The 21446-nt window shown below is 53.7% G+C and overlaps 9 protein-coding genes across 9 annotated transcripts; 4 read left to right on the top strand and 5 right to left on the bottom strand.

Annotated features, from left to right (window-relative positions):
• Positions 1-292: 292 nt before the first annotated feature.
• N7482_005941 (IBR finger domain-containing protein) lies at positions 293-1472 on the top strand (the record flags this gene model as incomplete). Its single annotated transcript, XM_056688066.1, has 2 exons — positions 293-862; positions 1356-1472. The coding sequence occupies 2 exons, from the start codon at positions 293-295 to the stop codon at positions 1470-1472; spliced, it is 687 nt and encodes a 228-aa protein (XP_056543621.1).
• A 910-nt stretch (positions 1473-2382) lies between these two features.
• Positions 2383-3027, bottom strand: N7482_005940 (U4/U6-U5 snRNP complex subunit SNU23; the record flags this gene model as incomplete). Its single annotated transcript, XM_056688065.1, has 1 exon — positions 2383-3027. One exon carries the CDS (start codon positions 3025-3027, stop codon positions 2383-2385), a length of 645 nt encoding a protein of 214 aa, XP_056543620.1.
• A 1829-nt stretch (positions 3028-4856) lies between these two features.
• Positions 4857-7582, top strand: N7482_005939 (blue light-inducible protein Bli-3; the record flags this gene model as incomplete). The annotated part of the gene is made up of 4 exons (XM_056688064.1): positions 4857-5060; positions 5151-5559; positions 6048-7003; positions 7160-7582. The coding sequence occupies 4 exons, from the start codon at positions 4857-4859 to the stop codon at positions 7580-7582; spliced, it is 1992 nt and encodes a 663-aa protein (XP_056543619.1).
• Positions 7583-8124: 542 nt separating this feature from the next.
• On the bottom strand, positions 8125-9754 carry N7482_005938 (transcriptional regulator SPT3; the record flags this gene model as incomplete). Its single annotated transcript, XM_056688063.1, has 3 exons — positions 8125-8130; positions 8201-9028; positions 9089-9754. The coding sequence occupies 3 exons, from the start codon at positions 9752-9754 to the stop codon at positions 8125-8127; spliced, it is 1500 nt and encodes a 499-aa protein (XP_056543618.1).
• Positions 9755-10423: 669 nt separating this feature from the next.
• Positions 10424-10672, bottom strand: N7482_005937 (uncharacterized protein; the record flags this gene model as incomplete). Its single annotated transcript, XM_056688062.1, has 2 exons — positions 10424-10591; positions 10628-10672. The coding sequence occupies 2 exons, from the start codon at positions 10670-10672 to the stop codon at positions 10424-10426; spliced, it is 213 nt and encodes a 70-aa protein (XP_056543617.1).
• Positions 10673-11017: 345 nt separating this feature from the next.
• Positions 11018-12077, top strand: dph5 (diphthine synthase; the record flags this gene model as incomplete). Its single annotated transcript, XM_056688061.1, has 3 exons — positions 11018-11152; positions 11263-11387; positions 11480-12077. 3 exons carry the CDS (start codon positions 11018-11020, stop codon positions 12075-12077), a joined length of 858 nt encoding a protein of 285 aa, XP_056543616.1.
• Positions 12078-13070: 993 nt separating this feature from the next.
• N7482_005935 (putative MFS transporter) lies at positions 13071-15323 on the bottom strand (the record flags this gene model as incomplete). The annotated part of the gene is made up of 4 exons (XM_056688060.1): positions 13071-13740; positions 13821-14119; positions 14188-14369; positions 14441-15323. 4 exons carry the CDS (start codon positions 15321-15323, stop codon positions 13071-13073), a joined length of 2034 nt encoding a protein of 677 aa, XP_056543615.1.
• Positions 15324-17570: 2247 nt separating this feature from the next.
• N7482_005934 (arylsulfotransferase family protein) lies at positions 17571-19835 on the bottom strand (the record flags this gene model as incomplete). Its single annotated transcript, XM_056688059.1, has 4 exons — positions 17571-17845; positions 17908-19402; positions 19470-19598; positions 19719-19835. The coding sequence occupies 4 exons, from the start codon at positions 19833-19835 to the stop codon at positions 17571-17573; spliced, it is 2016 nt and encodes a 671-aa protein (XP_056543614.1).
• Positions 19836-19967: 132 nt separating this feature from the next.
• N7482_005933 (uncharacterized protein) lies at positions 19968-21312 on the top strand (the record flags this gene model as incomplete). The annotated part of the gene is made up of 3 exons (XM_056688058.1): positions 19968-20096; positions 20180-20643; positions 21048-21312. The coding sequence occupies 3 exons, from the start codon at positions 19968-19970 to the stop codon at positions 21310-21312; spliced, it is 858 nt and encodes a 285-aa protein (XP_056543613.1).
• Positions 21313-21446: the final 134 nt, after the last annotated feature.

The following is a 21446-nucleotide window of genomic DNA, read 5'->3' as shown; positions in this document are numbered from 1 at the left end:
TTATTCGGGTAGTCGCAGACGATATCCGCAGACGGTAGTCGCTTCTCCGCTCGGTTGACATGGTTGCCATCTCTCTCCTCCGATGCTTGCCAAATGAACTGCGGGGTAAACTTGGTTTTTGCTTTTTCCAGATGTCACAATACGGAAAGGCACCTGTACCATACCTGCACTACGGTTCAATGATCCGGACTTGCGGTGAAGCTGAAGTCTTAGGTCTGTACCTCCTCCTCAGCTTGGTCATTCGACACCTCCCCTTGAGTTGGCGGAAATAACTTCTCTCTACTTTGTTGCTATGATGGACTGCGTCTTTGAGCCGGGGTTTGATCAGGCTACAGCCGATTTGATCATTCAACTACAGCTTCAAGATGTCGGCCTTTATGCTGAATACTCGAAAGGGAAGTCCCGACAACCCACAGATGAAGAGCTGGCGTTTCAATTACATAACGACGACTTGGAAAGCGTGTCCCAATTGCTCTCCGATAGACGGATGGCCATGAGTTTTGCAGCAGCGGTTCAAACCGATGCGCAGATTCTGGCTGCCAGCCAGGTGGAAGAAGATAATATAGCTAACGACCGGGATATTGCTCGTCACTGGACAGAAAACGCTGGATGCCCTATTGCTGCAAAAGATTTGCCGTCGAACTCTGAATCAACGGCCCTAGATGATGAGACTTTGGCTAAGCTCCAGATCTTATATGTGTCTGGTATGGAAGGTTACCAGGATATTGACAGCGTGGACGAAAGGGAGACAGAAACAGAGCAAGCCGAATCATCTGCGTGGGCTGCCCACCGAATCCGTCAGACACCATCACGAATGCATCGCTGCATAGCTTGTGCAGAAGACACGGAGTTTGTCAATGTGGTACGTGTGCCATGTCGCCACGAATATTGCCGTTCATGTCTGGAGCATCTTTTCAACGCTTCGATAACCGACGAATCCCTCTTTCCTCCACGCTGCTGCCGACAACCCATCGTTATGAGCATAGCTCGCATATTTCTCAAGTCCGACCTCGTACAACAATATGAAAAGAAGAAAATTGAGTTTGAAACTCCAAACAGAACATACTGCTACTCTGCCGGGTGCTCTGCCTTCATCGAATTGTCTCATATCGACGATGAGGTAGCCACGTGTGCCGATTGCGGACGCACAACCTGTACGAGCTGCAAAGGACGGGCACATACAGGGGATTGTCCAAACGATACTTCCCTGCAACTACTTCTAGATACAGCGCAGCAGAATGGATGGCAACGCTGCTTTTCCTGCTGGCGAATGGTAGAATTGGATCATGGTTGTAACCATATGACGTTCGTGGCCCCTTCCCTTTTTCTCTTTGCTTGTAATTGTCTAACCGCAGGTCGTGATAGCTGTCGCTGCGGTGCTCAATTCTGCTACAACTGTGGATTACGGTGGAAAAGCTGTTCATGTGAACAGTGGAATGAGCATCGTCTCCTTGCGCGTGCATATCAAATAATTGATCGAGAACCAAACCCTCCCCTTGCGGCCGCTCCTCCACCGGCTATTGAAACCCATCAGCCGGAAGGTCGGCTTCTACCGGAGACTGATGGGTCTGAAGCAGAAGTTCAAGAGGCATCAGAGGCGTCAGTTGAAGAGTCTCAAACAACGCCAGAAGCTGTAGCTTCATTATTTGAAACGCGCGGCATTCATACTCCTATGTCAAGAGATTTGCTGGTCGCAAGAACAATTCAAGAGCTCCGAGAGAATCATGAGTGTGGCCACGATGGATGGAAGTATGTGCGCGGTCCTCATCGGTGTGAGGAATGTTCCCATTACCTACGCGAATATATATTCGAATGTCGCCAGTGCAGGCTTCAGGCATGCAACCGATGCAGACGGAACAGGCTTTGATGCTATCAAGATGTCAGATTTCTTTGAAGGTTTTGAACATACGAATTGAAGATGGGTCATACGAGAAACAGGCAAACAGTCTATTCACTCGGAATATTAATTCTTTGAGTTGTACAGCGTTACAGTACTAGAGCCTATTTCTCGTTCATGGGTTTTCAGGTATCCGAATCATTTCAATGCTTTTGTGGTCTTAACCTACGACTTTTCATCCGAATATTAAAATAACTGGTCTCCGTGGATATTCGGATAAGGGTCCATACGAGATATTCTGCGTCGATGCTCATTCACTCACACGTTACGTTACTACACAACACGAGGTGGCTTGTGCATAATTAGCGTATCCTTGCGAACATTCATGTAACTTTCTAGCGTCTTCTAAAACCAGAACTTTTGACTTTCACGATATATCAAATCACGTAGAGGTGAACAAGCCCCGAACTCCTTGGGTATCATAATGTAGTTTTGTATGCATGGGAGACAAGCCGCCGACACGAAGGCCCTAATGTCTTTCCCGCTCAAGCGATAATTCCCAATCGTCCCTCCCAGCTATCCTCTTGCTTCACCCCATCCCCTCCCTTACGACGCTTCTCATTCCGCTTGCGCCTCCTTTCCTCTCGTTCCTTCGCATCCTCCTCCTCACGCTCCCGCAACCTCTCCCCCAGGTCCAGCTGCCACGCCTTGCGCTCCTCTTCCTCCATCACCCGCTTTCGATGCGCTAGCATCCGCAGCCGCAACCGCACATCCTCCACACTAGCCCTGGCAACATCTCCACTCTGCCCCGTGGCAATCAAATGCTGCTTGCTGTTCAAGTGCTCCACCAACTGGATATTGTCTTTGAATGTAAGATCGCAGTCCTCGCAGTAGAAACCCGCGCCGCGCCCTCGCTTGCCGAGCGCCGAGCCCGCCGGCACAATCGTCGTTTTACCCACCATCGAGTCGACCTTCAGTCGCTCCTGGCGGGCAGTGGTTGCAGAGAGGGACCCATAATCGACCGGTGCATGGTATTTCTTGCCGAGGAGTTTGGCTTCGTAGCGGGCTTTGCCTTCGGCTTTGCGCCTGGCTTCTTCGTCGGCGGCCTTTTTGGCGTATTCTTCGCGGTCCCAGGTCCTGCGGAACGCGGTGTCCGAAGAGGGGGTGCCCGTGGCGTTTGGCTTGGACATGGTTTGGAGCGGTTGTGATGGGTGACGGTTGTAGAATCTCTTGCTTCTTGCTGGATGGCGAGCTGGTCCAAGGTCGACTGTGGCGGGCATTAGGTAAGCGGATCCCGGCCGCGCCGCAGTCTTCGTGGGGTAGAGCCGCATACTGCCACGAGGCCTAGAGCTTTTTCATTCCTTGGCTATTTCGTCTCATAATTGACCGCTGCTAGTATTGCACTGTGAGGAATGTTAATTGGAACCGATATGGCTGGTAGATTTCCACGGCGAGACTAGAGACTGGGTCCGATAACTCAAGATGACAAGTCAAAACTATTCGCGGCTGCCTACTTATTACAGCTATTTTTATTGACCCGCCAGTAATTGCACTCGCAGATAATTAAAACGAGAAGTATTCCTGTCTCAGACATGTCAACGTGGCCGTGGCTTCCCCAGGCAACAGCTTTCCCCGATCTCCTGTCAGATGTAAACATAAGTCGGGAAGGGGAACCTTGACCTCCTCCTTGAGCCTCAACCAAATCAAACACCATGGCGCCGCTCACCACCCCCGCAACAGCCCCGACCATGTCTCATTTCAGACTCATGGATCTTCCGCCAGAGTTGCATATGCAAATTACCTCATTTCTAACTTACCCCGATGCCCTCGCTCTGAAGCATTCCTGCCGCCACTTCTACGACATGGTCTACACTGGAGTGCACCTAAAAGTCGACTGGCTTGTTGAGCGTTTCGAGCGCAAACTCGATTGTCCCATGGAGAAATGCTCTTTTCGAACGGACGAGGTATTCTGTAACTGGCGCATACGTCAAATTATGGAGCGCCGCCGGTGGCATCTGGAATGTCGCCGCGTCCCAGGGGGCTGCTGGGTCGTAGAGGGCCAAACATGCCAAACGGACCTTGTTCCATCATGGATGAAAAGGAAGGGTCCGAGGAAGGTTGCAAAGTTATTAGCTGTGTTAGGGCGCGAAGGTTCGTTGCTTCTTTTGACATTTGTTCATAACATGAAGCTTACCGTCGGGCGTATAGCATTGGCAGTCGGGGTTGTGGCGATCTTGCTGGAAATTCTATGGCATCTCACACGAAACCAAGTGCTGCACTGATTTGGGAGTGAATTGGCTTCTGAAAGGTGCCCCATGCCCGGTTGCTCCTGGACGAGAGATCACAGCCCACTCCTTCGCATGTTGCACCATTGAGCGCGACAGGTGATGTGGGATACCAAGAACCGCAAGAGTACGTCCCGGGCTCGACTCAATACTTTGAGAAGGCCAAGATGAATCTTCTCGTACTCTGGATTGATGCCACCAGCCAACGAACTCACGCTCTTACGCCTATGTTAAGCATCCTCCTTGGGTGCGGCGAATCTTGGACACTTATGGCAGGAAGAATCAAATATATGTATTATTTGATAGTCGTGACGAAGTCATGCATTTGAACGAGATGGATAGTTATTATTATTCTAATGTTTAATACAAATTCATGTTATAAGGCACCCGCCTCACACGGCTCCGAAGAAACAAAAGCATGCCAGGAGAGAGGCTTGATCGGGAAATGAAGACAACAGATCAACCAGATCGATACTCTGCAAACGTCACAAGTTGTGGAGACATCATTTGCCTGCACTCTACATAGCTACAGTTATGAGCTCGACCGGACGATCGTCAGGCCCTAATCCGGATTATCTTATCGCTGACGTCACGACGACGTTCCTATACTTCCAAGCATGCAGGGGTCCTTGCAATGCAAAGAATTGCTATATAGCATGCCATTCTCCCCGAATTGCATACGCAATCTGTAAATAGTTCAGCCCTTTACTCATTTGATACGACCTCAGTCCACAATGTCTGCCAACGCAACCATCAACAGCGAGACGGGCAACCACCCTGTCGACCCTTACAAGACCCAGAACTCGGAAGACCCGCCACTGCCCCAAAAAGTCCAAGATTTGGCTGACTTTATCTCCGAAGTCAAGTTTGGCATGTTGACAACCAAGCAATCGGAGGGTGAATTTCTGACATCGCGATGCATGGCACTCGCCGCCAAGGTATGTAATCCCCGTCAACCCGCTATAATCGATGATTCCCGCCATCAAAAGCTTAAAGGAAATTGAAATAATGAACCCTTTCATTTGCAGGAACACGGCGGTATTGATCTCGTTTTTCATACCAATCTCTTCTCCGGCAAAACAATGGATTTGACCGTCCACCCGCAAGAAACTAATATGTCCTTCCTCGACCCTGTCAGCGGCGCGTGGGCGTCCATTTCCGGTACTGCCTCGATTGTCTCCGACCCAGAAACTGTACAGAAATACTACTCGCCGCAATTAAAGGCTTGGCTTGGTGATATGGGTGACGGTGTTCACGATGGTGGACCGACTGATCCGCGCATCGGTGTGATTAAGCTGGAGGCGAAGCTGGCTACGCATGTTGTTGCGACAAAGGGAATCCTTAGTCGAGCCGTTAATACTGTGAAGGGTGCCATTAAGGGTGAAGTTCCTGCCATCAACAGCATTCGGGAGTTGAGTCTGGAGGAGTTGGCCGAATGTAAGTTTCTTCCCCCACCCCGGCCTTTTCCTTTCTTCTATTTGAAACCTTATTAACAAGAACCTTTTCTTCAGGGCGCCGAACCCACCAGGAATAAGCTTATATGCTCACATATAGGCTTTTTAAAACATGGTGGTTATGAGTACATGAGATAATTGACCAATATGCATTTTATTTGCAATGATACCGAATTTGGATAGTCTATTGCTATTGTTATTTCGAAGATACCTAGACTTAAATTATATTATCAGTGGCCAGTCACACTACTCCTTTGCAAGCGATTGTCCCCCGGCCACAAGGTTATTTAGAGGTCCTAATGCACACAGACCTACATATCATTCTAGAGGAAGCTTTGGCTTTTTGATCCGGCTACTATAACAAGAGGTCTCACGGCCTCAAAAAACACAGTAGTCCGCGCCTTCTGGCCCCTCGTGTCGTGGTCCTCGCGAAGCTCCCGCTGGGGAAGACAGGGAAGTGTGATCGAAAAGCCCTTGAGCAGCGGTACATCGAGAAGATGGCAGTGGCCCACCAGAAGAAGAGTCTCTGCCGGGACAACTCCCACTTCACCGAAATCTACTTGGAGCAGCTCTGGCTTGAGATTTTAGGATATCCGGTAGACAGTCTGAATCCTTCTGACGACTTCTTCCACCTGGGTGGGACGTCTTTGCAAGTTGCCAACCTCATCAACCGGATTCAACGTTCATTAGGAATCGAGCTACGGGCCACCACGCTGTACGAGAACTCGTCACTGGGCCAGCTGACCCGAATAGTGAAAAGGCTCGAGGACGGAACAGCCGTGCAAGATCCGACAGATGAGCTGAACATCCTCGCACAGGATTCATCGCTGGGTCAGGATCTACAGACAGCTTCCGCTCCGGCCATTGACTGGCTCGATTATGCAGAAGGCCGAGTCTTCTTGATGGGAGCCACTGGGTTCGTGGGTGCCTTCCTTCTCGCTTCACTGCTGTCGATGCCCCATGTCAAGCAACTCGCATGTCTTGTTCGTGCGCATGACGAGTCCACCGCTGATACGCGCATAAAGAAGATGCTGGCCAAGTATGGTTTGTCTGGCGTCCCAGAAGACAAGATCATTGCTATCCCGGGCGACATATCCTTGCCGGGGCTGGGCGTGTCTCGGGAGATTTACGACCACTACGCAACCTGGGCGAGTGTGGTCTTCCACTTGGGGGCACTGGTCAGCTATGTTCAGCCGTACTCACGGCATAGAGCAACGAATGTCCTCGGAACACTCCAACTGTTAGCTTTTGCAAACCACTCCCGACCAAAAAGACTTGTCTACTCGTCCAGTGTCGCTGCGTATGGACCAACGGGATTTACCCGAGGAACCCAGAACGTTCCAGGGGACGAGAGGCCATTGGATCATCTTGAATCCCTCCAGTACAACACCGGATACTCTCAAAGTCAGTTCGTAGCGGAGAATGTGGTGTGATATGCCATTAGCAAGGGTTCACCGGCAATTATCATGCGTCTCGGGTACGTTTTGGGCCATAGCAAGACGTGAGGTGGGAACCCGAATGACTTCGTGGGTTGTCTCATGACAAGTTGTCTCCAAATGGGCCATTATCCCATTGTTTCACAGCAACGCAAAGTCTTCGCTCCGGTCGATTTTGTGGTAGATGCGATGCTGCGAATCTCCGCGTCGGCCGAGAACGAAGGCCATGCGTATAACCTCATCCAGCCGGACCCCATTGATCTCCAGGAAACTTTTAGTCTTATCAGTGCACAATGTGCGCGCCCACTGAAAGGCGTCTCTCTTTCGGACTGGGTGTGTATGTTCGTCAATGATGTGAAAAGCCCGCTGCATCCTTTCATTCCGCTGTTTCAGGAGCGTGTTTGGGGCGACCGAACCCCCTGGGAAGTGCAAGAAAGTGCGCCCCAATTTGAGATCAACAACACTATCCAGGCCCTTCGCAAACATCCGGAACTTCTTGCATGGAAGCCAGCGTCGAATTTGCTTCGAAAGTACGTTTTGGAGTGGTCTGGAACCTCGAACCACTTCTAAAGGATCGGATCTTTTGTCTGTCCAGTTACGTGAAAAATGAGAATCATGGGTCCACTTTTTCTCTCCCGGTATCTGTATACTGATCCTGAGAAGGGGATGCTCGGACTTCTTGAAGCAAGAGGGAGTGATAACTAGACGGGGCTACGTAACAAGAGCCTAGCAATACTTGAAGGGGTAAAAGCCGGTTCGAATTACAAAGAATCAGCCTTGAAATCACCCTAGGATCGTTTGTGCCCGTAGTTTACATGGCCAACGGGCTATCCACTAGACGTAAAATACAAAGAAAACACCATATAAAAGGAAATGCACTGCGACGAAACATCGCCAACGTAATACACATCAAATAACAAACACCTCCTTTAACACCGGTGTAGCCTAGCCCACACCTACTAATCCAGAACAACAATCACAAGAAGAGGGAAAAGGGAAAAGGGAAAAAGCCCCGCCCAAACGTAACCGTGGGTATCATCCATATTGGTATTGCCAGAAACTCCCGCTGCGATGATGCGTAAAATGACGATTGTGTGGCCGAAAGAAGAGATTTAGATCTAAAAAGGGTGGGTCAGAACATATTGAACCATAGAGTGTGGGGGCTTATAAATGGAACATGGTACTTACTAGCCGCAGGGGCAGCCGGGCGGGCACACGGCCGTTGTGAAGAAGCATGGCGATGGATTTCTGGGGCGTCGCCTGAAGCTTGCGGTAGGCCTCACGGACATGCCGAGGTTCAATGGGGGTGCGACCCTCCTCGGGCGGATCGAACAGGCCAGTCTCGCGCTTGCGCTTCTTTGAATCGGCACCGGTGGTCTCGGCGCCGCCGCGGTTCTTCTCATGATCCTCGCGCTCCTTGACCTTCAGCGCCTCCTCCGTGAGGGTTTGAACAATCTCGAAGGTCAAGAAGCCGAGGATGTCAACGATGTCATCGTTGGGCTTGGACTCGGTGACGATGCCAAAGCCGGCCCATTCGCGGAACCGCTTGCTCTTGCGGTAGGTGAAGGAAGCCTGGCGACACTCGGACCAGAAGACGTATTCCTCCCTGGTCATGTTCTTGGTGCGCTCGTCGGCGGCAGCCAGGCGCTGGAGGGTTGCATAGTTCTGCTCCTCCTCCTCTTCATCCTCCTCGTCGTCACGCTCGGGGATCTGGACTGAGAAGAAACTGTTGATATCCCATGCAAGGCCTACCTTGGCCCGCTTATTCTTTGGCTTCGCAGCAACGTCCTGGGGACCAGCGACGACACCGGCCGCATCGTCGGCGGCGGCGAAGTCAGCGGCATCAGCGCCGCCCTTATCATCGGAGTCCTTCACGTTCTTGCGGACATCCTTCCAGGACAGGAACATGCGGAGACGCGAGACCTTAGCCTTGTCGTGACGGATGAGGAAAATCAGGTCATCAGTTGAGATAGAGCGTGAGCCACGCCGGGTTGCCAGTGCAGTGCTGCGAGTGAGCTGTACGGCACATTAGGAATTGTAAGACATGAGGATTAGCAGTGAAGGACAGGTGCATACTATTTCAAGGACCTGCTGGCGGGTGATATCTTCGATCAAGGTGGTGGTCTCAATGGAAGGTTCGGCGGTTTCACCAGAGACAAACATCATCTTACGCAACATGTTAGTAAGGGCCATCTTAATGCCAGCCTCGGTCTCGTGGTCGTCGTTCTTCTCTTCCAGCTCGTCGTCTGCGTCGTCTGCGTCGTCGGAGATATGGGAGATGAATTCAGAGCTTTCCGATCCAAAATCCTCAACTTCCCTATCGTTGGCGTCCTCTGAGCTGGAGACCAGTTTCATCTCATTCAGCTGAGCACACACCTCCCCTTTGATGTCAATCGAACCGGCCCAGGCACTGTCCTCGGACCGGCGGTTGTCGTCGAGTAGCGCCGGGGGTTGTCGAAGAGGGGTGTTGGGAGGAGAATGGTGGAGGGTTGTAACAGTAGAATCAGAGAGGGGCGGAAGGTCGGCATCATAGTCCACATCGGATGGGCAATCGCCGTGGGACACCGCGATCGGGCTATCTCGTCCAATTTGGCCGTCCATTGAGCCTGTGGTGCTACTGCCGTCCTCTTTCAGAATCCAACCTTCGAAGTGCGTGATGCGGACAGGCGTCTCTCGGACTGGCGGCTCCGGCGCTGTTTCGTGGCGCTCAGAGGAGATAACAGGGACATAGTGCGGATCCATCTCATTGGGTGCCTTGTTGTGATTGAAACACAGTCGAACTTATGGGAGACGAAGCAGTAGGCGCTTGAATATGAGCCAGACAGAGTCGAGGCAGAGGAACATTGGCAGCTGTGAGACAAATGCGACCGAGAATGATAGCAGATGAAGACGATCGAGCATGTGCCGATATCTTTAACAAATATCGCGATTCAGGTTCAGGCGGTTGAAGATGCTCAAGCTGTGATGGGAACAAAAAGACGTGCCAAAATGAGATGTGCGGGGGCCAAAAGTAAACGAGGTACGAGTCGTGAGCGAGATAACGTCTCCCCAGCAGTATCAGACCAAAGCAAACAGGCACTTCAAGCTGAACCTCACTTTGGAATTCACAACAGGCTCGCAATATGGTTGTAAACGATGTTCCAGTATGGAGAACGAGGTGTGGCAGAAATAGTCAAATTCAAGCTGGCTTGGAAAGAAGGAGACTGATTTCGCCCCTCACAGCACCGTCGAGCGCTGGCCTTCATAGGTGGGATGAACCCTGCTTCTGCTTCGCACATTTCCAGTCTTTCTCTTGCAGCATCTAATCTCCATCCCGCTCCCCTCATCGAGTAGGATGAAGGTCGCACCATTGAAGATTGTATTCCTCCTGCACAAAGACGCAGCTGTCGCAACGCAATCAGGCGTTTTATTTCAGGCGCAATGCCTCTCCGAAGCAAAATAACGGTCCGATACCACGCCCAACCAGATGCGCGCTGCGCCCTGAACCCAGGGGGAACTACCACCGGTGAAAAGGCGACCGAGGACGATATTCAGGTGCTTGAATCGAATATACAACGACGCGACCTCAAGACCGAGACCCTACCATATAGAAAGGGAGGATGGAGCGAAACTAACCTGCTGAATCTCCTGCCGATACTTCGGCTGCCGATCGGAGCTCATCGTGGCAGCTCCAATCGGGAAACCACGCGGAAAGGTGGGGAAAGGTTACAAATATGAGGCTCTATGCAAGTAATTATATCGAAACGAGACGTGCAGCTGAGGGCAATAGCGGGCACAGTAACAGACCGACAAAGAGAGCGGAAAGGATGAAGTCCGGGGATCGATAAGTGGAGGGTCGATATGCGGCGCGATAGCCGGAGATTCACTTTACCCGCCATAAAGGCGGTGGGGTGCTAGCTAGCGCTGAATTCTGCCGCGGGGCATGCAATTATTTCCGTCAACTCGCCCGGCCTCCAATCTCATACATATCCATATACATTACTCAATTGCGCTCAGCTGCCTACTATGTTGCACCTTGTGGGCCTGGGTCTCGCTGACGAGAAGGACATCACTGTCCGCGGCCTGGAGATCGTGAAGAAGGCCGAGCGCGTTTATCTGGAGGCATACACAGCCATCTTGCTGGTGGACAAGGCGAAGCTTGTGAGTGGTCCGCATGATTCAGACGTCTGCCTGTTCTTTCGATGCAATAGCAATCAATGGATCATTCCCTTTTCGTGCATGTATCACTAATTCTGCACTGTACTCAGTAGGAAGCGTTCTATGGCCGCCCTGTGATCGAGGCGGACCGTGAACTTGTAGAGACAGGCAGCGATGAGATCCTCGCCGGTGCGGACACGGCAGACATTGCCTTCCTTGTCGTTGGCGATCCATTCGGGTATGTCACTGTCTTCATTTCAGTGCTCTCTATATACAATGCACCTACCCACTCTCCAAATGCCCACCGCTAGATACTAATAACCCCATCAGCGCAACAACCCACACCGACCTCGTCCTCCGCGCACGCGAACTCAACATCGCCACGAACGTTGTCCCCAATGCCTCCATCATGTCCGGTATCGGCTGCACCGGCCTGCAACTCTATAACTTCGGCCAAACCGTCAGCATGGTCTTCTTCACCGAGAACTGGAAGCCCTCCTCGTTTTACGACAGAGTCCGCGAGAACATGCAGATAGGCTTGCACACACTCATCCTGCTCGACATCAAGGTCAAGGAGCAGTCGATGGAGAACCTCGCGCGCGGCCGCCGCATCTTTGAGCCCCCACGATACATGACCGTTGCGCAGTGCGCCAGCCAGATGCTGGAGACCGAGGAGACCCGACAGGAGGGGGTGTATACACCGGATAGTCTGGCGGTGGGTGCGGCGAGAGTAGGCGGCCCAGATCAGCAGCTTGTTGTGGGAACGTTGAAGGAGTTGAGCACGGTGGAGATGGGCGCGCCATTGCATAGTCTTGTACTGCTGGGGCGGAGAACGCATGATCTGGAGAGGGACTTTATTCGGCAGTTTGCTGTGAATAGAGAGACGTTTGATGCGAGTTATGTGAAGGGGTATGGGGCTTCTTCGTAAGGAGGCATGGGGGTGATGTTCATACGCAAGAAACGACAACACAATCAAAGATTTCATGCCCAAAATCTGGACCATATGTACCATTTTGATAGAAGAGCTTGTGTCTTCCTTTTTGGGATGTTCCACGCCTCGCGTGTGATGCCGCGCCCCTGCCGGTGGTGTGTTCCTTCCATGCTGCGATCCTCTCGGGAGGAAAACCCTATTCGCTCGCCGAAGTATTTCAACGGTGTCCATCTGTTTAAAAAATGATCGGGACTGGCAACTATTGGAATGACGATCACCCGGACTAGTATCAGTATGTCTTAGCAATTACAGTACGATTGGAGGAACAACCATAGTTAGTTGGGGGTAGCACCAATTTCGAGGGATACTGTAAATAGTCTGTTATTTGTGAATCTAGCACAAAAGAACAGGTCATCTCATAAGACACAGCCAGCCCTGTCAAGATGCATTCCCCCATCCCGCCGACCAGCCTTCAAGTGCGGTCTCTATACTCTAATTGACCTCAAAGTGCCGTTCCAACCCATGACACTGCTCACGCCAACGGGAGCAGCGGATCCCAAGAGAGGAAGCAGAGCGCAGTAGGTTTAACATATGAAATACGAAAAAAACAGACAGAAACGCCAAGCGGATATGAGAGGCAGATGAAACGAGGTCGCGAGAAGATGACATAATGTAAAGAAAATGGTATCCAGGCGAGACATACAAAAAGGCAAACAGTGAACCATGCAGGTGGGAAGGGATAGAAAGCATGATAAACCAACCAAAACCTTTACGTTGTTTTTAATCCACCTTCTCCGGAGGCTTGTGACAAGAGCCGGCCCAATGGGGGTAAGAAGGGAGAAGGGGATGTCACCCAGACCAAAATAAAACAGACAAATGCAAAAACAAAAACCCGACCTGACCGACACCGAATGACATGCAAAAATGAGTCGAAGCAATGTACACTTCAAATGGAACAGAAAAGAACAGCGTTTCACATCATACCACCGCCTAGTGGCCATGGTCAAATTCATCCTCCTCCCCTGGGAGCAGGATCTCGTGGCCGGAGCCCTCATACACGAAAATGGCTGCGACACAGCCAAACACCGAGACAAGGGCGATGAGCCACCAAGCAAATCCAACCATGCCGATATCCAGACCGTAGCCGTACCAGGCGCCGGAGAAGATGGGGCCGATGGTGCGGAAGGCGGACGACACCGACTGGCCAATGCCGTGGATGGTACCCAGGACCGAGGGGTGGGGGGAGCAGTTGTTGAGCAGGATGATGGAGGTCGGGAGGGTGAAGGTGCGGGCGGTCACCTGCAGGAAGAGCACAATGATGATCCAGAACCAGACCCACGGCCCGTTGGCCTGGCCTGGGGGTGGGATTGTGGATGGTGCGAGGGCGATGTAGGGGGCCAGGGCGTAGGCGAGCGGGAAGAAGGAGAGGAAGTATTGATAGCTCTTGGCCGTGCCTAGACGGCCGTTGATGGAGGGATAGATGGTGAACTGGAGCAACATCCCGATCATGCCCAGGATGGCGGTTGCGAAGCCGACACTCTGCGGGAGCATGCCCAGGCCGCCGGTAAAGATGAATGGTAGGCTCCGAGCGGGGCTGGCCGGGTCGTTGGGGTCGTAGCGAGGAGTGGACAGGAAGAGGAGCCACAGGTTGTTGAAAGCGCTGAAATCCCGATTGTTAGTAACGTTTTACATGTGCGTAGTGAAGGTTTGTAGTTGGTGGTTTTTTTCCCCGGTACCTACCCCATTTGAAAGTCGAAGAACGCCTGTGCGCCAAGAGTGCACAGGACGTTCTTCGTCCAGATCCTCCGGAAAGGCAGCACCCGCTTGACGCGGTTAGGCTTAGAGGCCTTCTCCTCGAGCTCGTAGCTCTCGGAGCGATCCAGGTGTCGGCCTAGAAGGGGACCGTCCTCGTCGTAGTCACGGAACGGAAGTCGCGAGTAGATGGGTGAAGAGGATCCAAACACACGTCTCACGCTGCGAGCGAAGAGCTTCATGGCGAAAGATCCCAGACCAGGCTTACCCTTGCAAGAAAGCAGGGTCTATCCAACAGAAGGTGGTCAGTTACTTTCATATATATATAAGATGGGGTCCAAGGTAGATTCCATACCTCTTCCAGACCGTAGCCAACCAGGGCTGCGCAGGAAGACAGGAAGAAGAAGTTGGCCAGCATGGGCAGAGCATAGGGATACTTCTCCAACCAGTGCACACCGTTCTCGCCGCCAAACGACGAATTCGGTCCAAACAGGCGGGGGTAGCTTTTGACCGGATCCGCCAACATGCCACCCATAACTAGCACATAGAGTCAGTACCACGGCCTCAAGACAATTGACCCGCCACACCCCGGCGACAAGATCACTCACCAGGACCGAACAACGACGCGATATTAAAGCCTATGGGCAGAATCAAGAACGCGCGCGAGTGATACTTCTTCTCCTTGACATTCTCCGCAATCATCGTGCGGATAATGCCAACGGTACCATTAATGGCACCGCCAAACGAGCGCCAGAACACAGCCTGCGCGAACGAGGTTGCAAACGCAACCCCCAAACATGACACCGCAGTCCCCATCAAGCCGACCAGCAGCACAAACCGACGCCCACCCCACTCCGCGTCCGCGACTCGGCCCCAGGGAATCGCCGTCGCGAACTGGGCCGCGGTGAAGGCGCCCTGGAGGATACCAGCCTGAGTCGCAACGTCCGAGTCGGACAGGTTCTCGTCAAACGACTTGAGCTGGTAGAACATGTAGGCCTGCAGCGAGGCAATCTGGAGGAAGTCGAAGACGCGGCACAGGCCTAATAGGGCCAATTGACCCTTCCGCGGCAAGGACATCCATGTCACGCCTGTTGGGCGCGGTGTGAGGGGGACGGGCTGGACGCTGCCGGCGTTCAGTTCGGACTCGTGCAGGGCCAGGACGTGGGGGGTGCCCTGGGACAGGGAGCGACTGCGCACATGCTGGCTTTTGCGACCACCGAGATCCATCGAGGTGTTCCGGAGCATGTCGGGGGCATCGGAGCCGTCGTGGAGGTGGTCGTGAGGGGAGTCCGGGGCGGAGGGGCCCTCTTCGACGCTGGTGAGGGAGAGGTTGGACTCGCGGCGGCGTCGGGGCGATTTGGGCAGCGAGGTATCGGACGGTTCGCCGGGGCCGGAGGTGGTGGTTAGATGGTGATAGCCACTCGACCAGGAAGTCGTACGCGCGTGGCGGGCATTCTTCGTTTTATGGTTCTGCTGAGACCTGGCAGGCATGGAGGATTGCGTGGCGTATGTAATCCGGCGGGAGAGGGCCGATGGAGTCCCAAAGGGTAGTTGGATTGGGGCTTAGGGGGGGGGGGAAGGAGGAGGGGCGCCCGGTGGGAGACGACGTCAGGTTGCGACAACCCCTTGGTTCCACGTAATTTTGGTTTTTGGGGAGCTTTGACTTGTTGGCAGGGTCGATATCGGTCTGCTATAATTGGCCTGGGCAAGTCATAGGGAAGATGGAGGATGAAGAGCGGAAAGGCAAGAAGCGATGAGAGCAATTGTCTGAGGAAAAGAAGAGAATTGGATACTCTCCTTTTTTTTATTTTATCTTTTTATTAGAGTCCTTGGCTTTATTTCCTCGTTGGGTAGGGGATTCTCAGGATTTCATCCCATGCGCTTTTGTTCCCTTTGTATTAAAAGACTACAGTATGGGCTCCATACAGAGGTCCTTTCAGGTCCACCCGGGGGAAAAGGGGATTGCGATGGCATGCCAGACCGGATAACCACATTACCTACCGTAGGTGCCCAGCTCATAGGCGTGAGCGCATGGCGATATGTGCCATCGGAGCGAAGCTATACGACTCTTCTCTCCTCGTGTCGATATCTATACTGTGTGCCTCCATATCCTGTAGTCTGGTCTCACCTCTCCCGGTTCGTACCTCGTACCTGCCAGGAACCCGCGTACGCTGCAATTACCAATTACCGATCGACGGGCGACAGCCGGGGCTTGCGACGACCGCTCCACCCGCCCTGCCGAGTCCACCCCCGGCCCTGAGCCATAACTCGCCAGCTTGCCCAGCTCGCCCGTGCGAGTCGGAGCAGGCGTTCTTGGCAAAGGTTAGACGAACCGTGGTGGAGGACGACTAGCTGCCCCCGTTGCTTGTTCTCGAAGGCTTTTCCGCCGACAGTTGTGCCCACTCCATCCAGAAATACCCACTTCGGGGGGAGGTAATTACCGGTATCTGGCATTGCGAGAGTCATCAAACTATGGAGCTACGTAAGAGTCCAGGCGCAGCGCCGCCATTGTCGTTCTCTTAGCGCCGCCTGGGGTAAAGTGAATCGCAACAAAACGTGTCAACCCCGTCGGGTCTGGCTTCCTCTCTCTCCGAGGGAAGCCCAGCTACGGTCGCCGCATGAGCTGCATCGCGGCTCGAGTTCCCAGCGTCAACACACCAAGCCCGATTGATCGATAGCAACATGGCCCCTCGGCGCGGTACGTTACGTAGCTCGGTGGCTGATGGATCAGACGGCGAGGGCAAAATGGCCAGAGGTGGCCACGGCCCACGTCACTAGTCGCTAGTTGGTCAGGGTATTCGCCTGCTCGACGGAGTGCCGGATCTTCTCTGGCGCCGCAGGAGTTGGAGGCCTGCCCTGCTGCTGCACCGGCGACAGCAGGAGACGCCGCGTTTCAGCTCACTGCACTGGCCGAGTGTCAGCTAGAGGAATCTCCTTCTCTGCTCTGGGCAATGAATTCGACATGTCATTGTCGGGCATAAAGCAGGGCACCATGTCGGCAGGATAGACCAGTGATGAGCGCGGATAAGAACCCTCGCTCATGACTCGCTGGAGCCGTGAGATGGGCGGGGCTTACGCCGCACGGCAATCTCTTCCTTCTCATGCGCATGAGGTCGGGGAGCGTGCCAACTTGCGTGCTATTGAGCCACTGCCCGTTTCAAAAGCTTGATTATCCTCTTCTCGGCTCGATCGATCGCTGGCAGATCTACCTACTGTCCGACACGCGGATCCACCACTGACGAGACTTGGCTGCATTGGCGGAGTATCTCTGGATGCTGAACTGCAGTCCCGCCAGGGAACCGGGGCGACGACAAAGGGCAAAACACCAGTGCTAGGTGCGATTCGTGCCCGTGGGCATGCTGCAAAAGCACCGCCCGAAGGGGGACGCGTAGGGTTGCGCGTAACCGCCGGGACGAATCCAATCGGAGTGCACCCCTGCCGGATAGTTCGGCTTTAACATGGGGGCGGGCGTTGTGTGGAACTTTCGTGTATTCGTATTTCCGTATTATTTACACGGGCGATGTCTCCGTATGTATAATGATGCCCTCCAGTTCCGGCCACAGTCCCGACACCTGCACAATGACTCCGTATGTACCCCAAGCGTATAGCCAAGCAAGAATAAAAAAAGAAAATAAAAATAGACAATAATGACGGCCCCAGCAATGCAAGAGTGGATAGAAAGACGACACAGGATGGAGGAAAACGCGAAAATCAGAGGGTCCGACAACAACCCACGCCTTACTCTGCCCGCTCGCGCCCAGGGGGACTGCGATCAGCGAGCGGGAAGTAATGGGTTGGTTGCTCGGCGGTCCACCGGCGCCAATTCCACCAGGGAAGATATGTCGTCGGCGGTGGAGCGTTTTGCTTGGCCGTGCCGTTTAGCGGCTCGGATAACTCTTGGTCGTCGTCCAACGGACCCAGCCGTTGCTGTCGTAGATGATATCGGCAGCCGAAGTAAATGCCAGCCAGAAGAGGGAGGAAGATCGCGATGGCGGCGCCCCAAACGAGCAAGTCTACTGAGAAGGTGAGTGGGAGTGGTCAATGGGATTGACGATGCCGTATGGGGGGTACTTACTCCTGGAACGCCATTTGTTGGGGAAGACGACGGGGGCCGGGCTCGTATGCGGGAAGCCCGAGGGGTACGTCCAGATCGCACCGTCGTGGTCGGGGTCGACCCATGGCACGGTATTGACGCCGGCCGGGGGGATGAGCGGCCCGGCCGCGTCCTCGCCGGGGTACCCATAGCCCGGGGCGTCGAGGCAGGTCTCGTCTTGGCAGAACTCGCGAAGCTCCGGGGACGGAACGAAGGTGTACTTGATCTCCGACTTGCCCAGCACAACTCCATTCTCGCCAATGGCCTCAGCGCGCGTCCAGAGATAGAAGCTGGCGTTGGTATACTCCGTCTCAAAGCCAGTTTTCGGAACCTCGTCCAGCAAAGTATAGGGCCCGGTCATGTTGTGGGAGCCGAAGAATCGCCAGGCCTGGACGCGCGTGGCGCCATTCCAACTGACGTAGAAGCTCGTGGGCGAAAAGGGCTCCGAGGTTCGAGAATACGCCCAGAGCGCAGGGGAGTCGGTGGGATTGCCCTCCCACTCGAACTTCTGCGCACGGTAATTCATGACAGTGTCAGTGGCAAAAGTGGCCCAGAGCAGCAGGTTACCAGCCTCGTCGTGCTCCGACACAAAGGGGTTGTTCCCCCATCCACTGAAGACATTCTTGTTCGGCAGACGCTGCAGGTTACCCTGACTGGAGCTGGCCAAATCGGGAATCGCAGGAGCATATTCGCGGATCTGCGTCGCCGTATTCTCCACGTGGTCGATAAGAATGATCATGCCGGACGAGTAGTCATGTGTCCGATTATAGCCATTGTAGCCATTATTATAGAGAGAAAGCACCGAGTGAGTGGCATTCTCGTACAACCACCGCGCGTCGTGCTGCTGTGAAAAGCTAAAGTTGATATTGCGGAAAGTCGGGCTTGCGCCGTGCAGTCGCCAGAGGACCGAGCCATCCTTGCCCGAGATTTTATAGATGGCGCACGTATGTCGGGACGAGATCAGGTAGTCGCCGTCTCCGTTCTTATCGACCGAGTTGATATGGAAGTAGTCCCAGGGTTCGCCCGCGTTCAACCCGGTACCGGAGGTATCGGTATGCGAGGGCCAGGTATAGCTCATCGACGGGTCGACATGGTCCAGGGAGCGCCACTCGAACAACACTTGACTCGTCTCGACATCGACTTCCTGGAAGACACTCTCCATCAACCACCCCACCCCGGTCTTGACGTTCCACGGGGTCATATCGAATTGGCGCTGCTGGTAGACGGTCATAAGCGCGGTCTTGCCGTCGTTGATCGGAAGAAACTCGTGCATGTCACTTGAAGCCATGCCCCCGCCCGGCTGCACGGACCGGACAACGCGGTACGAATCGTCCAAGATCACCCCATGTCCGCGACAGTACCCCTTCTGCTGGTTGCCCTGGAAAAAGCATAAGTGGTCGGCGTCCTTATATTTGCATACATGCATGCCGTGGGCATTGCCCGGCCCTGAGACACCCCAGCCGCTCCATACTAATTCCTGTGACGATGACGCGCCCGTCAGTCTCATCCAATGCGCCGGAGTGTATCAATGGTCCCAAGCATACCCCAGTATTATCGAAAATATAAGGGCCCGGGTTCCGGGCCTCGTAAGGGGTAATAAAAATATAGCCTGGGGCCAGCTTTTCGGGCACGGAGCGGTCGATGTGGAAAACAGGAGGAGAGAGGTCTGGCCGCTGCGGAGAGCCGTCGGGGGGTCACGTTAGCACACAAGGCGAGAAACCGCAACGCGCATATGACGAAGCAAACGGGATTTGGCGGTTGGCATGATCGGCATATCTCTGGCGCGTACTCACCGACTTATAAAAGGAAACGTCCTCCGCGACCGCGCCGTGCCACGCGCATAGTAACAGGCCAAGGAGGAAAGCGCGGGAGGGACCCGTCCTCCAGGAGGAGAAGATGGTAGCGACCATGGGTCCTCTTTTACATCACTCCCACAGCGAAAGAATGAGGAAGCACAGGTCGGGCAGAGAAGGAAGGGGGGCGGGGGTGGAATATGGTGGTGTCAAAGGCATGCAAGGAGAATCGAAGCAAATAAAAGACAAATGCATATCACAGGAGGAGAAGCTCTTCAGGGAGAGACGGGGGGAAATGGGTACGAGTACAACGATCCACTTTCCGTCATCTCTCCAAAGCCCATCTCCCAGCGGCGGAGACTAGCAGAGTGGATTGCCGTGGGCGGCACAGACAGTCGCCATTGGCGGATCCAACGCAACAAGCCGATTAGAAGTATAAGACGCTGTGGAAAGTTGCTTAGCTCATCACGAGGCGGCGCACCACCCGCTGCCAAGAAGGAGCCACTCGCTGGGATTGCGGGGATGGGTCAGGAAGACCGGAGCATCGCATTGCAGTTTGGACCCGGGTTGTCTTTCTCTCGTGGAGCGATTGGGATCAGGTTGACGTCGAGTTGGATTGCCTCGGATTGGGGCCGGTCAAGGGTCGCCGGCCGGTGGAAGACCAGGCGCTGGACTGTCGTACGGTACTGGTAATTCGGGCCGTCCCAGGCCACGTCATGCTGGCGAGTGCGAACGCACGGCGCTCAGACCATGTCCGAGACGTCGTGGCGGATGGTTTCGGAATGTACCGTTGTTTCTCAATCGTTTCTGGTATGAAGAGAATATCGAATGCCGAGTCTGTTGTTCAGAATATCCTCTACGAAAATGGAGCCCTTTCGTCCCAGATTGAAGCCGAGAAGGCCAAATCCGGGCCGTGGCCACGTGTGTGTGGCTGAGAAGGAAAGCTGTGGACGGGCCGCGGGCATTGCTTGGTCCCGCGTGGTCCCGCCGACTTTGCATGTTCCAGCTGGGTCTTATCTGGGCTCCAGCCACATACATGCGCCACACCTCTACGGTTCGTATGTACTACAGTATAGTCCCCGACCCCGTAAAGGTTACGGTACCGTGAACGCGCGGTCTCTTTCATGCATACGCCTCGAGGTCTGCAAGGCTGGCGACTAACGCCTCTCCTCGAAGCTTGGTTACGTGGACAGCTATGGTATGCATGGGATTATGACGCACGAAGCACACTATCCACGACCTATCCAATGGATAGAAATTCGCATGTGCAGTACTGAATTTCATACCTCGACACACGATATTGTAAAATAAAAATAACATACTGTACAGCCTCTACCGGCTAAATCATCGACCGCGAACGGCCCAGGGTCCAAGGATCCAACCACCTTCGCTGGATGCTCAAGCTACACAACCAAACACAACAAGTAACACAGAAAATGGTAACACTCTCCCCATCGCAATTGAATTCCCAGCGATAAGCGTGCCAACAGCAGTCCACCACTCCGGGAATACCACTGAGGGTGACGAGAGCAGTTCACAACCGAAGTCTGTCCTCGTCATCACACAGCGCAAGCAGATCTCATCCACCGAATGAAAACTTCCGTTCATGTGTATACTCCGTGCTCGGTTGCCGATGTAATTCGTCCCTTTATCCGGGCTAGATCTCACATCAACGCGACGATGTCTCACCTCGCTAGTACGCAAGCCGACGACGTAACACGCCACACT

The sequence above is a fragment of the Penicillium canariense genome (genome assembly GCF_028826845.1).
Source record: "Penicillium canariense strain IBT 26290 chromosome Unknown utg000003l_segment0_segment0, whole genome shotgun sequence".
Lineage (NCBI taxonomy): Eukaryota > Fungi > Ascomycota > Eurotiomycetes > Eurotiales > Aspergillaceae > Penicillium > Penicillium canariense.
This window is presented reverse-complemented; position numbering and strand designations above follow the sequence as displayed.